The sequence below is a fragment of the Squalius cephalus genome (assembly GCF_949319135.1).
Source record: "Squalius cephalus genome assembly, chromosome: 2".
NCBI lineage: Eukaryota > Metazoa > Chordata > Actinopteri > Cypriniformes > Leuciscidae > Squalius > Squalius cephalus.
The window spans coordinates 53,582,867-53,599,915 of record NC_137123.1 but is presented as its reverse complement, the minus strand read 5'-3'; the positions used below and the strand labels follow the sequence as shown (position 1 = coordinate 53,599,915).

Here is a 17,049-nt window from a genome sequence, read left to right as displayed (position 1 = left end):
TTTATTTATATGCGCGGCAAACATCTCTGGGGAGCTATGGAATGCCAAAGCTGACTCCAGCTTCGTTAACTTAATAATAACTTTGTTATTTTTTTACAGTCTATGGGTAAAACACGCCCCCCTCATTAGCATACGGACAAAGAAATGTAGAAATAAATAAATGTGGAAATAAAGAAATGTAGACATAAAATCATATATACATAAATAAATGTGGAAATAAATAAATGTATAAATAAAAAAATAAATGTGTGAAAAAATATGATTATACATAAATAAGGAAATAAAAGTATAAATACTCATTTATTTGTACTTTTTTACATTTCTTTGTATATTTATTTATGTATTTATTTATGTATTTTTGCTTTTTTACATTTCTTCGTATATTTATTTATGTATTTATTTATTTATAATAAAGTCAGCTTTGGCATTCCATAGTGAGCTGCTGGGGTCACAGTCAGCTGCTGTTTGCTGATTGGTTGAGTTGGGTCTGTCTGTGGTCTGCAAGAGAGAGGCGTAACTTGAAGGGGGCGTAACTTGAAGTTGTCCAAATCACACCGAACCACACGAGATGTCAGAACGAGATTTTGTTGGCAAGATGGCAGCTTGTTTAGAGACAACAGTAAGATAATTTTCCAGAGATAACCGATTAAATTGAAGTGTATAAGTCACTTTCATACAGTAGTAACACATTTTGGTATTGTTTCTGGGGTTGATAATCTATTAAAACCGTCCTCGTTTAGCGTTGTTAGGCAATATTTTACATTCTGGCGGTATAATAATGCTCTCGGAATTCGCTCTGTGCACGGCGACCGTTGACGTTCGAACTTGAGTGTGTGGGCCAGTACATGATCTGACAGCGAGAGATAGAGACAACAGCGACCGAGTTCCATCTGTGGTAAATTACCACAGAGATATTTTTTCACAATGAGTGATTTAGGATTCAAGAGTGGTGACTTGCCTTTCAGAGGGTGACAGCCTCAGCACTTCATCGTTGTGTGCCGTTGTACCGTTTCGTCACGTTACAACAGAGTAGTCGGGTCATTCCACGAAATCGGTGCCTTTTGCGTCCCTAACAAATAATTAGTTTTAAAGTTGCTTTAACAACAAATAAATATGTAATTTAAAAAACTTAATGTTACTATAGATTATGTGCATCAATATAAGACCAGGTAAAAGCCAATAAAATATAATTTTAAATAATTAAAATCACATATTATATGCTATGGGTAAGGATTTTGGCCTGTCCCTCGCCATGGTTGTTCTTTTTCAACAGGACTTCTCATTTATAAAATGTTGGTAAAATTAAACAATTTTCACAATTTTATATTGTCTCAAGTGTAATCTCATTGTTAAGCAATGGTTTTGACATAAATAGATATATTTCCTTAGAAATATAAGTAATTTTATCATTGTCCCCTAATTTCATATCAGTCCTGTTACTAAGAGAAAAAAACCCCTATAAAATAATGGTACAAACCAGAAGTGACATCATTTCAAGGAGGTGACATCATTTAGAGCAAGTGGATTCCACAGTGTAAGCAAGGGTAAGTTTCTCTCTTCTTAAATATTCTATTTTTCATGTTTTAGCAGGGTTGTTAGAGAGGGGTCAGCATACAAAATCAGTCCTGTTACCATTTTTTAAAGTGTACATATAAACAATTATTTATTAATCCTGATATTACCCAAATCTAGAAGTAATAACCTTTCAGATTACATACCATGTGCCTTTCTGACATTGACCTGTTAGCTAGAAATTAGCATATTAGCATCAAATCATCAGTCCTGTTACCATCAGTCCTGTTACCATACCAGAGCAATAGGGGGCATAGATTCTAGCCCAGCTGCATAACTAGGTCATAGATGGTGTATTTGTTATTTGCAGGGGAAAACATCCAAATGCAATTTAAGGATTAGGACAACAACTCAGGGACATAGACATTTATAAAGATTATTTTGTGTGTTTTTGAGCTCAAACCAGCGACATATGAGTCAGCCGCATATGAGCATCAAGCACAGGCTTAGTTACCATTGTTTGTTTCTGCGTTGTTTTTTTATTTGTAAACTTATGCACCTTACGTTGTACTTTGTCTTATTTGCATAGAATTAACATCACTTAATTTTTTTACACTTTTACAGTTGTTAGTAACATGCCATTAACTGCAGCTGAGAAGCAACGGCGCTATCGCGCTCGTAGAGACCAGGATCCAGAGAGGAGGGAACGGTATCTTCTATGGGAAAAAAAGAAGTATAATAGAGACAGAGAACAAGGAAAGAAAAAAAGCATAGAAGAATGCAATGAGGTAGAAAAGGTGTTGAGGCGAAGGAGATGGAGAGCAGACCAGGCAAAGACCAGTGCAGCAAAAAAGGCTACTGCAGCTGCAGTCAACAGCCTGTCCACACCTCCAAAGAGTCCCGAGTCTGATCACCAAGTAGATTGCCAAGAACCAGGCCCTTCAAGGTTAGAATAGCAAAAAGATATGTACAATCTGCACAATATTTACATTAAAAGCAGAAGGTGATATTGAGTTGCACCATACAAGCAAATATAGGCAGTGGAATGAGGTGTAGGGAAGTGCATTCAAGAATAGACATGGAACAAGTACAGCACACAAACATGTATACTAGTGGAATCTAACTGATTTATTCCTAAAGAGACTGACAAGCAATATTGGAGTAATTTTGTGTAATGTTTACATTTCAGACAATGTCGAGACGGAAGGAAACGGTCAAAACAAAACAAAAAAAAGATAACTTCCCTGCTGTTACGGCTGGAAAAAGAGCTGAAAAAGGAACGCAAACAGAAGGAGAAATTTAAGAAAAGATGCCAACGGCTGAAGAAACGACAAATGTCCCCAAGGTCAAAGATTAGCCACGAGCTGCGAAGTTCACCTACAGTGGTAAGGAAACGTCTCCTTTTCCATGCGGCCCTTACCAACGACCTCAGAGCACGCTACCAAAATGCCACTGGTGAAAAGGAAAGGCAGATGATTGCCAAAATATGTGCCGGGGGTAAAATTATCAGGAAGTACAGGCTGAGGAAGTATGCAGAGGCAGCATTGGGTTTCTCCAAAAAAAGGTGGAGAATGTCTAACAAAGAACTCCTGGCATTTCAACGCAAAGGAAACGCACGAATTGGAGAGACAATTAAGACCTGCGTGAGACAATATTTCGAACGTGATGATGTGAGCCGATTGACAACTGGGAAAAAGCAGACTAAAACAAAAAGTAAATTGAAAAAGCAAAAACGATTCCTCCTTGACACGATGCGTAATGCTCATAGGAAATTCTTGGCCGAATACCCCGAGAGAATGATTTCGTATTCTTTGTTTTGTCACCTGCGACCTTTTTGGGTGGTCAGTCCAAGTCTGGCAGATAGGGAGACGTGTCTGTGTAAGACACACGAGAATCTTACCTTCATTGTGATTAAACTCCACCAACACAAGCTTGTCTCACACTGCAACCTTGAAGAGCTAGTGAAAGAAATCGTGTGTGACTCACAAAGAAAAGAGTGCATGTATGGTGAGTGTGAGACATGCAAACTCACCAACTTTCCAATGAAGGCCCCTTACACACCAGAAACCATGGTCTCCTACGTTCAGTGGGGAATGGAGGAGCGACAGAGGTCTGAAGGAGATGAAAGTGTAGCATTCAAAATCACAGTAAAAAAAGTAATGGAGAGCACACTGGGTGACCTTGTTGAAAAATTTAATGACCAGCTTGTAAAGTTCAAACGGCATAACTTCAACATCAACAAGCAATTTGCCTTCGTCAGAGCCCTGAAGGCAGGGCTCTCCGATAATGAATGTATTATTCATATCGATTTTTCAGAGAACTATGCGTGTAAGTGGTCCTCTGAAATCCAGGCCGCGCAATTTGGGGGGTCACACCAACAGGCCATTTTGCATACAGGTGTGCTATACACAGCCCCAAATGCCACACCCACCTGTTTCTGTACAGTGACTTCCTCAAGGCAAAAAGGCCCGGCTGCAATATGGGAGCATCTTAGGCCAGTGCTGACGTACGTCAAGCAGGAGCATCCTAATGTGAAGGTGCTACATTTTCTGAGTGATGGACCCTGCTCACAGTACCGGCAACGTGGCAACTTTTTCCTATTCTGCACAGAATTACACAAATGGGGCTTCACACAAGGCACATGGAACTATTTCGAGGCCAGTCATGGGAAGGGGGCTCCTGATGGAGTAGGAGGTGCACTGAAGCGACAAGCTGATGGCCTTGTCAGCAAAGGCCATGACATCACTGATGCTAGGTCTCTGTACTCAGCGCTGATCAGAGCACACACCACCATCAAGCTGTTCTATGTGGATGAGGACGATATAGAACAGGCAGTGCAGGCTATGCCTCAGAACATCCCAACAGTTCCCTCAACTATGCGCCTTCATCAAGTTGTGACCTTAGAAAGAGGTGTCCTTATCTGCCGTGACGTAAGTTGTACATGCGTAGCTATGAAGAGGCTACAGTGCCAGTGCCCTGGATCTCAGGCCTTCAGTTTCCTGCATGACAACCAAACTCCAATACAAGACAACACAGTTGACTGGACCAATCCCGAGGTCATTGGAAAGTGGTGTGTGGTTAAATATGGAGATGACCTTTATCCCGGGACTGTGATGGCAACAGATGATTCTTACGTCCAGGTGAAATGCATGCACAGCAGAGGTCCGAACAGATTCTCTTGGCCTATTCGAGATGACGTACTTTGGTATCTATTTGATGATGTACTTCGTCTCATCCCTGCTCCTTTGCCAGTCACTGCCCGCCATGTGGAGATACAGAGAGATGTATGGTTACAGCTTACAAAGTAAACTGAGAAGTAGCTCTGTCATTATCTTAGATCAGAGAGGTTTCTCTGTTGAATGAAATTGCCTTACATCAAATTATTTACCTTCCGCCAAATGTTCTTACTTCTGTCACCACTTCTATTTTCTATTCCAAGTTGTTTTTCTGTGGTACAGTACTGTTTGCTCTTTTTTGAATGGCAGCTGTTTCTTTAATCGTCATAAAATATACAATTGTGAGTTTTCACATGGTAAATACTACTAAGTGCATGATTAAGTTTAAAGTTTTTACATCTAATTTCCTTTGATGAAATTCCTTTCCTTTGTTGAGATTTTTAACTTCAACATGTAATGTAATGTTTGTATGGCTGTTCTCAGGATTTATATACTACAAAAAATGTCATACAAGAAACAATCAGTTTTTAAAAGTACTTACCCTTGTTATGTCCTGTGGATGAATTTTTTTGTAGTATTTCAAGTGGTTTTTCATACGTCCAAAGTTGATATGTTTTAATAAAGATATGTTTTCTTCTATCATTGTATTTTTCTATATAATTCTAGATTACCTCCCATATGGAAGCAGATTGTCATGGTCTAATGTTCCATAGATAACTTGTACGCAAATAAGTTCATAACTCTTGTCCATAATGCATGCAATTAACTGCAATGACAAACAATAGATGACTAAAGGCCCTCTCGGTTATTGAAAGCTCAGTCCTGTTACTGTCATTAATTTGATATTTTAAAAGAAAAATTACATTTGACAGTCAAACAGATCTCACCATAGTAACATGTACTATACTGCATTTTGGACAAGACACTTTTTAAAATAAATGTCTTGTCAAAGTATACATATTTCTTAATTGTAATGTGATATCATCCACGAAATAGGGAATTTTTAATAATCTGAATGGCAATTATGATATAAAACAGAATTTTTTTAAATACAACATAATCTGAATGAAAAGAGGGACCAAAATACTACTTATATATGTGCAAACTGTTGCATATTTGTAATTGGAAGTATTATATATAGTATCACTTTAGTCAGTAACAGGACTGAGGAAAATATCAAAACATGAAATAAATAAACAGTCATAAAATAATAAATGGCATAGCCTGAGATGGCCCAACACAATTTCCTGTCATGTTAAGATGTCTTGAATTAATGGGTATTGAAAAAAATCAGTTTGAAACAATTATATTTTTTAAATTTTTAAAGTTGAAAAGGCACCGATTTCGTGGAATGACCCAGTCAGCTTTCATGCATTCCCCGTTGACGCTGTGGTACGGGCTGAGAGTGGATACAGAAGATCCGGAGGGATGACTTCAACCTCACCAAATGTTTAAATGCATATAATTTTCAGTGTATTTCACCTGTGCGTTTATATGCTTTCTATTACTGCATTTATTTTGTGCAAGTGAGATGAGTAAAAACCATCTGTTTCATAAATCATTGTCTGTCTGGTGTTTATAAGCAACACATACAATATTGTACTACGTGTAAAATATACACAAACTTATCTATATTAAATTGTTTGTGGTAACGTTACAGTAAAAAATGCAAATGTAAAATATGTGATGATAATATTGATCGAGCATTGAGCAATTGATGTAGGCTAAGTAAGTAAAAATATATGCGCAGAATTGAGAAAATAGTATTTATGGAGATAAATTGTAGCCTATCACAGGGCAAACAATGTGAATGTTCACGGTGCATTTTATGCAAACAACTCTAATCGTAGATGTAACTCTATATTTACAGTAGGCATAATTGTCATTGCGTATGTGGGCGTAGATTTGGTTTGAACATTGGGGGGGTTGAAGTTTGGGTATGCCTCCTTTTCATGTGATCATGGTATAAATATTAGGGGGGTTGTAATGCATAGATTTAAATATTGGGGGGGTTATCTCCCCCCCCAACCCCCCCACAAATATTCTGTTCGTGAATAGTTGTATTTCTTTCATTAATCTGACTATGCATCCGTTCATTTATGCATAGTCCATAGGCCATTGGCTTGTGTGATAGTAATATGGATCTTAGTAGCTAGTATTTTAAGTGACAATTGATTCTATATACAACTATAAAAGATAATTTTTGGCTTATTTTCAGTATCATAAGATGTGTTTGACAGCAGTGCATTTAGCTGTTCATTAGTGTTGTCAAAAATTAATTGTCAGCACATCAAACATACAATATGACATGAAAAGATGTTTAAAAATATTTATTAAAAAAAAAAAAAAATGTTTTACAAACTCAAATTCCAAAAGGATATCTATATTAATGCTTGCTCCAAAGTAGTTGAGGTGGGACAAATAATGGAAAAAACAATACATTGCAAAATGGTTTCTAGCAATACATTATCAATACCTTGCCACTAATGCAGATTGCAACTTGCTTTAGGCTACTGTACAGACAAAACAAGCATTTTGAAAATGTAATCTCAGAGGATTCTGTTCTTAAACAGCTAAGAGTCCATTAAATTAACTCGAGTATGTTCAGTTTATGTTAAACTCGTGCGAGAGCGATTTATGAGCGATCGCGAGAGCGTTCTCTAATCGCTCTCGCGGTCACTTTAAAGTGGGCGTAACTTGAAGGGGCGTAACTTGAAGTGGGCGTAACTTGAATTGGGCGTAACTTGAAGGGGCGTAACTTGAAGTCTTGCAGGGTGCAGACAGATACTATTGGAGTGGTTGGCAGTCCGAATGTCGAATTTTTTCTATAGTCTTACGTTATAATCGTAACGTTACGCCGTCATGCCTGAGTGTTTTGTACCAGACTGCACACATACGAGCAACGGTGACGTACATAGTGCGAGACAAGAGATGTAGTTCATTGAGCGATTTTCACATAAAACTAAATGTTACTCTTCTGTTTTATGACAAACCGCGACTTTCTTGACTTTCATAATTACCTTTTAAATTGTCAAACATCATATGTGTAATTATTTTTAACTTACGCGTGAAAGGGTTGATTTAAAAAAAAAAATATATATATTCTAAGTAAACAACAATAGCCCAAGTTTAGTAAAACATTTTTTATTGAGACTATGAAAAATAATTCTGCATCCATTTTTAGGCACACCCTGGCACACCCGTGGCTATGCCCATGTTCCACACCTAAAGCAATTACCCAACTGTAATGTTCTATTCATTAATCTAAAAAAAAAAGTGTTTCATGGCTTCACTCAGGACAGACATCTTATTGTAAATACTGAATCAAATGGATTATGCTAATTTAAACATATGAAATACATTTTTAAGAGTTGGCTTTGGTAGAAATAACTGGACATAGGCCTACTCACGTTTTAATGTGCAGATTCGTCACTATCTGAAGTGATTGTCTTGGCCATTTACTTCTGCCTTCTATAAGACATAACACGATTGAAAGTAACTGAATGGTCTCACTTTATTACTCACATGACTAATGTCACAGTGAGGCTCTGTGACTAGAGACTCTTATTTTGTAAAAGGGCTCTTATTATGACACTGGACTGAGAACATAATGCACACATACACTTTTCATACTAACATCATAACACATTATCTGTTTTGCGCAAATTTTAACACCAGTTAACACAGTGTGTGTCACTGATTGTGTATTAAGTGTTGTTCCTGTCCTCACCATGTTCTTTTTCTTTAGTGTAACCTTTACTGAGTCATTAATTTCACTATGTTGATTTATGTATTGTGTTAAAGACCGGTAACCATGTTAAATGTTTATTGTTTTCAGGTAACCACTTGCATAATGTAAATTGTCATACTTGCATACTGGAACATTTTCCCATACCAAACAGACAAAACGGCACAGTACTGCCACCATTTTTAAATATCTCTTTCCCGCCAATAGAAGGCACAGTTAATTGTTCTCATGTGAGAGGGGGAGATTGGTGTTCTGTTTGATTCTTCGTTAAACATTGTTAAACATTAATAATTAATTGAGTTTGTTTCCAATGTTTATGTATTTTTGTATTATTCTAACAGTTTATCTCTTTGTTGCTGTTAATTCTATTTATTTTATTTTTTTTCTCTTTTATATTTCGTAAATTTCTTCATTACCTTTAATTACTAAATGGTTTAGTCCAAGTAGGAGGGGCTTAGCCTTTTTAAGAGGGCCTCCCAGTGTTGTTAGGAAGCTCATAGAGTGAGTTGGTTTGTTGCTCTGTTTTGGGTCAATTTATTGGCACAGCCAAAAGTTTGTTTGTGAATAACTTTGAACAGTTTATTTTATTTTTGCTTGTTTTGTCTCTTTTGGATTTTCACTGTAAATACAATTTGCACTCACTTATTGGAATAAACACTGAGCTTTTGACTTCATCCATCTGCTGCTATTTGAAACCTCTTTGGGGCCTCTTTGTGGCAGTTGGCACACCCGTCTCTGTTACAACTATAGGAACTTTTCTTTAACTTTAGGCATCTCATAAATGTGATCCAGCGTGTAATCAATATATTATTGTCTGGGTAGAAAAATGTAAGTGGGAAATCCCATACATCTTAATCTTTATCAGATAACATAATTTATGACAGATTCCCACTAAGATTTTTCCACATCGGTAGTTAATCCTATTATTTCCTGTCTGGCAGTCATGGCAAACTTGTCTGTTTGAAAGAGAGAGCTAAAAAAACACATTACAGGATTTAGGCGTAACGGTCAATCAAGCAGGAACTGTTCCTGAAAGATATCTTGAAGCCCTTGGCGGAAACAATCCACAGTTTTCTGTGTGAGAAGGTAAACATTTTAAACAAAACTCCTTTGTTGGGAGCAATTCAAATGTGTGGAAATGTTACAGTCTGTAAATAGCAAAAAAAAAAAAAAAATCATTATCAAATGTACCAGCACTGGAATATTAATGTAGTAGCTTGCTATAACATTGTCTAACGTCCAGTATAAATGCTTGTTTTCTACACTTTTTAAAATGCCTTTAAATAAAGCATATTTTAGTGAATTCAATCGCCCAGTGAAAAAAAAAAAAGTAATACAATTATTTTTGCAAAAGATATTGGGTATAGGCAAAAAAAAAAAAAAAAAAAAACGGCAAAAATATCACACTATATTAAGCAAGATTTTAACCTAAACTTGAGGATGTTTTGAATTATTACTGATTATGTCATTTATTATTAATCATTAGTGTTAGCAATTTTCTGATTTCTGTATTTTTGCAATAACCAAGCCCTCTTTAAATAGCCTTGCTATGGAAATGTCATGCATTCTTACATAGGCATGTTCTTATGCCTTCTTTGAATATATGCTTTCATAATTCTTTGTCCAATGGACCCAAAAAGGTTTGTAAAATTAACTGCAAATTTTTACTGTGCAGTAGACATTAGTCATAGTAGAGCCATTTTTAATTTTTTGACAGGAATGACAATGATGCTGTTACTTGTTGTTAAACAACTTGTTCAGATTTCCAAAAGACTTTCAGTAGAAAATAACCCCATAAAACAATTTTGAAAGGTGCCATGAAAATTACATGAGTCTATCCCTCACAGCTTTGTTTTCTTCCGCGTAAAATTTATTATGGCATCTATCTGAATAAGGTGGAAACTTCTTTTTTTAGTTGGGAATATCATACCATATATGGTCTCTTATTAATGATTATATGGAATATCATACCATATATGGTCTCATATTAATAAGTGTCTACAGAAACTGACTTCCAAATATAACCATGCATGAGTTTCACAGTATAATTGCTTTTTTGTTCAATGTGCCATTGAGACTTGGCATTTCATAATTAGAACACCATATTTCAATAGATGTGCAGATTATTTGAGATTGTCTGTTTCCAGTAAAAACAGTAAAAAGCCTGCACAGCAAAGGCTTCATAAAAGCCAAGCTGTAATTTAGTTTTTGGTGACTGTGCTGGAATCATTTGATACATTGTAATTTTTCCATTGTATTTATTTTTATTTTTTTTAAAGAATAGTTCTAAAGAAGAATTTTTTAGCAAACATTTTGCAATACTGGATAAACTCTTTCTCAAGGGAGAGATATTTGTGGTTTGGCACCAGTCTGTATTTTTTTCCCTGCATTTCTTATCCTGCACAGCTCACTGAACTGTGCAAGCTGGGAAGATAAAGATCACACAGCATGTATTTAGTGCCCATTTTTGACTGAATTATGGTATTCATTCACACTGTCAAAGACATTGTAAAAAAAAAAGTTAATTATCAATAGTGTAGTGTAGAGCACCACTCACACAGTTTTGTGGTGGAATCATTGAAAGTAGAGCCAATATCGATTTCAATTTCAGATAACAGTCTCTTTCCAGTAAATATGCAACTTTTCCAAGAGAAGAAGCGGTGTAACGTGACAAAATGCCACATCTCTGCATTGGCCATAGATAGACTGTAAAAAAAAGACTGGCCTATCACTTCCTCTGGAAAGTCCAAATAATCTTTGTGATCCGATTCGCTCAGATTACTCATTTAAATGCTCTATTTGAATAAAATGATTCAGCGATTTATTTGTGTCCGTATGCATCATTTGTATGTTTATTACAATAATTTTACAAAATAATATAGGCTATATGCCGTTGACTGCTATTTTTATGCAGTTATATAAATAATTAGGCTATTATTATATTCATATTTACTATTTATATTGGTGGCTAAAAGAGATCTTGTGTTTTTGCCAGATAAATAATGTAAATAAATAAATATGTATCTGTACATGTATATATTGAGCCTCCTGGTAAAAGACGTTTTGGGGAATCTCACTTGCTTGTAGTTTTTTGGTCCCCAGTTTGAAAACCCCTAATTTGGCTTATTAAATTTTCTAAAAGGACCAGTTTAACTTTGAGTTATAACTAGCTTGTGGCTCAGTTTGTTTATTTATTTGGTGTGCAGTACTTAAGAGTGAGTGTAATTTTTATCTGCATAATCAGCATTCATTTATGTATTGCATTAATGTCTTGCAAAATTCAGTATGTTTTAATCAGATTGGATAAATGTGATTTGAATGTGATCGTTTTACTTTTTTCTATTGCTGAAATGAATTAGTGGCTTGACACCTTATGAGCACAATTATTTTGTATTGTGACTAGAAGTAGACGGGTCTTCCATGCGCATCTCAGCAACTTGTTTAAAGGGGTGGTATAATGCCCTTTTCACAAGATGTAAAATAAGTCTTTGAGTGTGTATGTGAAGTTTTAGCTCAAAATACCCCACAGATATTTTTATATAGCATGTTAAAATTTAAAATTTTTGAGGGTGAGCAAAAATGCACCGTTTTGTGTCTGTTCTTTTAAATGCAAATGAGCTGCAGCTCCCAGCACAGAGGGCGGAGCTTCAACAGCTTGCACTTAAACAGACATGCACTGAACATTTATGTTCAAACCGGATTCAGACAATGATGGAGAGACTCAAGAAGAAGTGACAACATGTAGAATGCAACAGGATGTTTCTGAATGGTTAGTTGATGAATTTATGTAGCTTATGTGTAGTTATCTTCTAGTCATTAATTAGCATATTCTGTCTTGATAATCTATGAATCGTGTTCAGGGGGCGGGGTTTATGCAAATTTTAGGGTGGCTGATGTCACTAACCCGGGAAGGAATGTTGTGTAGTCCCTACCAGCTGTTGTAGTCCTTAAAAAGTGAATTCTTTAAAAGCAATTATCTCCCTTTGCTTTGAACTTTGAGCGTTGTAACTTTGCAGATGTTGTTTATGCTCAAACAGCAACATTACACACTAACTAAGGGACCGTTCGGTATTTATGGAAAGGACCACCGGAGGAAAATAGGGGAGGGTCATGTCTTTTTATTCTTTGTTGAGGGGAGGGTCATCCAACTTTTTTTAGTCTAGGGGGAGGGTCACCCAACTTTTATATTCATGAAAACAGCAACATTTCAAAGTGGCTTGTTTGCTGCATATCTTTTACATGTAGCTCCATGTTACTCTCGCGGTATCAGCCCCCCATCTATGTCAGATGGGTCTGACCCAACAAAAATCCAGTTTGGCGCTGTTTGCCAGTGCGCGCGTACTTTAGTACGCGCTCAGAAAAAGTGCATCATGTCAGAACAGAACGCCAATGAAATGTTTACCCGGCGAAGCTTTAAAGCACGAGCAAATAATGAACTTTTGTTATTGCGAATAAGTGCACAGTGTCCTGTGAGTGTAACTCTACCGCTGCATTAACATGTGTGATGTGAATGTACGTCGAGTTTTACAGTATTGGGAATGAGGCGCCAGAACTGCAGCTGATAGAATGTGCGCTGTAGCGCGATACTACCATATTTTAGTTTCCACAATAATGTTAGAGAGTAAATATACTGAAATTGCCACCTTAACAGTGGAGTGTGATGTGTAAGATGTAGGGCTACCACATCTTTAAATTACTATTAGTATTATTTAAGTTAACATAATAAAATACGTAGACCTACACCAAAAAACTAGTTGAGGATAAATTCGTTAAAATTGGGCAATTCCAGCGTTATGGACGTGACATTTGCAGTCAAAACTTGAAATATAAATTCTCAGAAAATGCATTTAATATCAATATATTGAAACGTCTGTTAATATATCCATACTCCCTTAATAAAGGAGTCAAGACATTAGAAAAATATCAGTCTACACATGCGTTTTATATTTAATATGAGGGAAATACACATGTGACGTGACACAAAAAATCCTTAACTTTTAGGTGGCAAAATATTTTTTAGTAATTCTATGAATTACACTGCGCAAACCAAAAGATATAAACCCACCGGATGAAGAAGGGTCGGCCTCCACAGAACATAAAATATTCGTTTTATTTTATTTTTCGTGTTCGCATTTATGTGAAAAAAACAAAAACAAAAAAAAAAACAATGTCAAGGGCGTGACAGTTCTCCATTACGGACATGACTGCTCTGAAAGCGACTCTGATGGTCTTTTTTTATGTCTACACTTGAGTTCTTTGGGGTCTCTAGAGACCCCAGACAATAACATTTAATTTTGTAACAAGATAATAGTTGTTTTTTTTACAAATGTAATTTTATTCTGTTTGTTAATGTTTTTGCTCAACATTTGTGCAGTTTTTTGAGAATTTATGATATTTTTTAAATTTCTATAAATAAATAAATAAATAAATATTTAAATAGCCTTTTTACAAAAAAACAGCATTTGATGTAAAATTCACTTTATAAAAGACCCAGATTTCTAACTTTCATTCATGGGGATAACATGGATGATTTTAAATGGTTTAATGTAACATTTATGCCCATTTTTTGGAAAATGCAGTTTTAAAATAAAAAATAATAATTTTAACCACTAGATGGCTATAGAGCTCCAGTATATGCTATTTGCTATTAGACTACCTGAAAGATATCTTTTCACAAGTTGGATTCAGTTGGATTCATATCTAAATATTATAAAATCACAATTATAACAAAAATAAAATATTTTTGTCAAAGTTTAGCATTTTTTGTACCAAAACCCCCCCCCCAGTTTTTCAATAATGTTACATTATGATTAGAATCAAACCTGAACAAAATGTTATAAAGAGAAATGTTGGAGTCTTAAGATTTTATCATTTATTTCAATCATTTATTTTTAATCTAATTCTAGATTCTAGACACACTCAATTGTGTGTGTGTGTGTGTGTGTGTGTGTGTGTGTGTGTGTGTGTGTGTGTGTGTGTGTGTGTGTGTGTGTGTGTGTGTGTGTGTGTGTGTGTGTCTGAGAGATAAAGAGAGAGAGAGTGTGTGAGTACACATTGTCGATGAGCCAGTGTCACCACACCACTTTATATTTGTAGTGGTTCCGCATTTTGGATGATTTTATTTGACACATTATAGCCTTACAAATGTTCCTGTGTGTGTATGCGTGTGTGTGTGTGTGTGTGTGTGTGTTTACATTTTCAATGTGTCAGTATCACCAATTTATTTTTGTGGTGGTACTGCATTTTGGATGATTTTATTTGACAAATTATAGCCTTACAAATGTTCGTGTGTGTGTGTGTGTGTGTGTGTGTGTGTGTGTGTGTGTGTGTGTGTGTGTTTGTGCACATTTTTCAATGTGTCAGTGTCACCAATTTATTTTTGTGGGGGTACTGCATTTTGGATGATTTTATTTGACACATTATAGCCTTACAAATGTTCCTGTGTGTGTGTGTGTGTGTATGTGTGTGTGTGTGTGTGTGTGTGTGTGTGTGTGTGTGTTTACATTTTCAATGTGTCAGTATCACCAATTTATTTTTGTGGTGGTACTGCATTTTGGATGATTTTATTTGACAAATTATAGCCTTACAAATGTTCCTGTGTGTGTGTGTGTGTGTGTGTGCGTGTGTGTGTCTGTGTGTGTGTGTGTGTGTGTGTGTGTGTGTGTGTGTGTGTGTGTGTGTGTGTGTGTGTGTGTGTGTGTGTGTGTGTGTGTGTGTGTGTGTGCACATTTTTCAATGTGTCAGTGTCACCAATTTAGTTTTGTGGTGGTACTGCATTTTGGATGATTTTATTTGACAAATTATAGCCTTACAAATGTTCCTGTGTGTGTGTGTGTGTGTGTGTGTGTGTGTGTGTGTGTGTGTGTGTGTGTGTGTGTGTGTGTGTGTGTGTGTGTGTGTGTGTGTGTGTGTGTGTGTGTACATTTTTCAATGTGTCAGTGTCACCAATTTATTTTTGTGGTGGTACTGCATTTTGGATGATTTTATTTTACAAATGATAAGAGAACAGTTTTTATAGTCTCAAAAATGTATTCCTCTGTGTGTGTGTGTGTGTGTGCGCTTGTTGTGAGCAAAATAATTCAGCATTGTGGATGCTTTTTGAATTGGTGGAAGTGTGCCACTTTATTTCTGTCATTTCTGTCGATGTGTTCTGCGTTGTTTCTGATTTTGATGATGAATTTTGTCTATTTTGATTGCGGGGTCTCCAGAGGCCCCGAGGACCTCGAGTGTCACAAATTTTGTCACGCTAACATAAAAACAGATATCATTCCACTTTATTTTATTTTTTTTGTAGATCTAGAAAGTGTTAAGAGCCGTAGAAGGTTTCATACCATTTGGACAAAGGGAACATTTTTTTAAATTTGAGCAAAAGTCATTTGCGGGTCAAAAAGACCCCGCGGACCATCAGAGGGTTAAAAAAAATCACAGAGACCTCAAACAGAAAGCACAAAGCCTGTCTTTAAAGTGAATTTCGTTTTTTATTAATTGTATCTTAATTTTAATCAATGTTTCATCAACCAATTGCCTGGATTTAATAAATATATTAGAAAATAGATAATCATGACACGGAGGCGCCGGCGAGTGAACTGGACTCTCGTCTCATAAATGAACCGAAACTCAGCGTAAGGTAGGCTACTTGCCTCACAGACCTGAGAAATATATAGAAAGCTTGAAATGTCTACTTTTAAACAGAACAATTCAAAACGAAAGAAAACAGACTGCTCTCTTATGTAATCCGTATGAAATGTGCATTTCTCTCTGGCGCGTTCTGCGAAGATCACAACGCATCGTCAACTTCATCTTTGCAGTCGACACAGAAAACTCTTTATTAATAAACAATTAAAATGTCTCCTTGCTATATTTGATATATTCATAATCATTACTTTTGCTGGTTCTTTGTGACAGCTTTTAGATGCTTTATTGGCAGCGCCACCCACATGTTGAACGCGTCACACCGCATCAGCACCGAAAACATGATTTTTTTCTAATCTAAAATCAAAAATCGTGATACTAACCGAATCGTAGGTTTGGTCTATCGTTACAGCTAGGGGTGTAACGATATTCAAACCGAACCGAAAAACCGCGATACACCACCCACGATACGTATCGCGATACTCTCATGGCGTATCGAGGTCGCCCCGCCCCCTGCTGTCCCGGCCCAGCGGACCTCATGTCTTATGTGTACACAACGAATACAGCGTTATAGCCTAACCACCATTAACACCCCATAATAGCAAGCTCCGTATTTTGTTACTTTCGATAGTAAGCAAGGTGTAATCTTTCAAATTCTGTCTATTTGTTCACGAAATTCAAACAATAAATGCCGTTTTGGCGCTCTTTGATGTGGCGTGACAGATCACTGTACTAGCTCCTCATTTAAAGCGGCAGCGCGGAGCGCGAGTAAACGCGATTCTCTTCCTCACTTACAGAATAAACATGAATGGACACCTGAAGGTATGTTAAAAGATACAGTATACTTACTGAAAGGCATCATAACTTGTGTAATCAATCAATCAATCAGAGTTTCAGCAGCGGAAAGACGCCAATAAAACGTCTTAGTTTGTCACATAGCCTTATATTTACCTCAGGCAAGTCATTCAGTGCCCACAGCTT

At 36.4% G+C, this 17,049-nt stretch overlaps 1 protein-coding gene across 1 annotated transcript; it reads left to right on the top strand.

Annotated features, from left to right (window-relative positions):
- Nucleotides 1-573: 573 nt before the first annotated feature.
- LOC307150985 (uncharacterized protein) lies at nucleotides 574-5,326 on the top strand. Its single transcript, XM_079858695.1, has 2 exons — nucleotides 574-1,544; nucleotides 2,702-5,326. The coding sequence occupies exon 2, from the start codon at nucleotides 2,847-2,849 to the stop codon at nucleotides 4,818-4,820; it is 1,974 nt and encodes a 657-aa protein (XP_079714821.1). The 5' UTR covers nucleotides 574-1,544; nucleotides 2,702-2,846; the 3' UTR covers nucleotides 4,821-5,326.
- The last annotated feature ends 11,723 nt before the right edge of the window (nucleotides 5,327-17,049 follow it).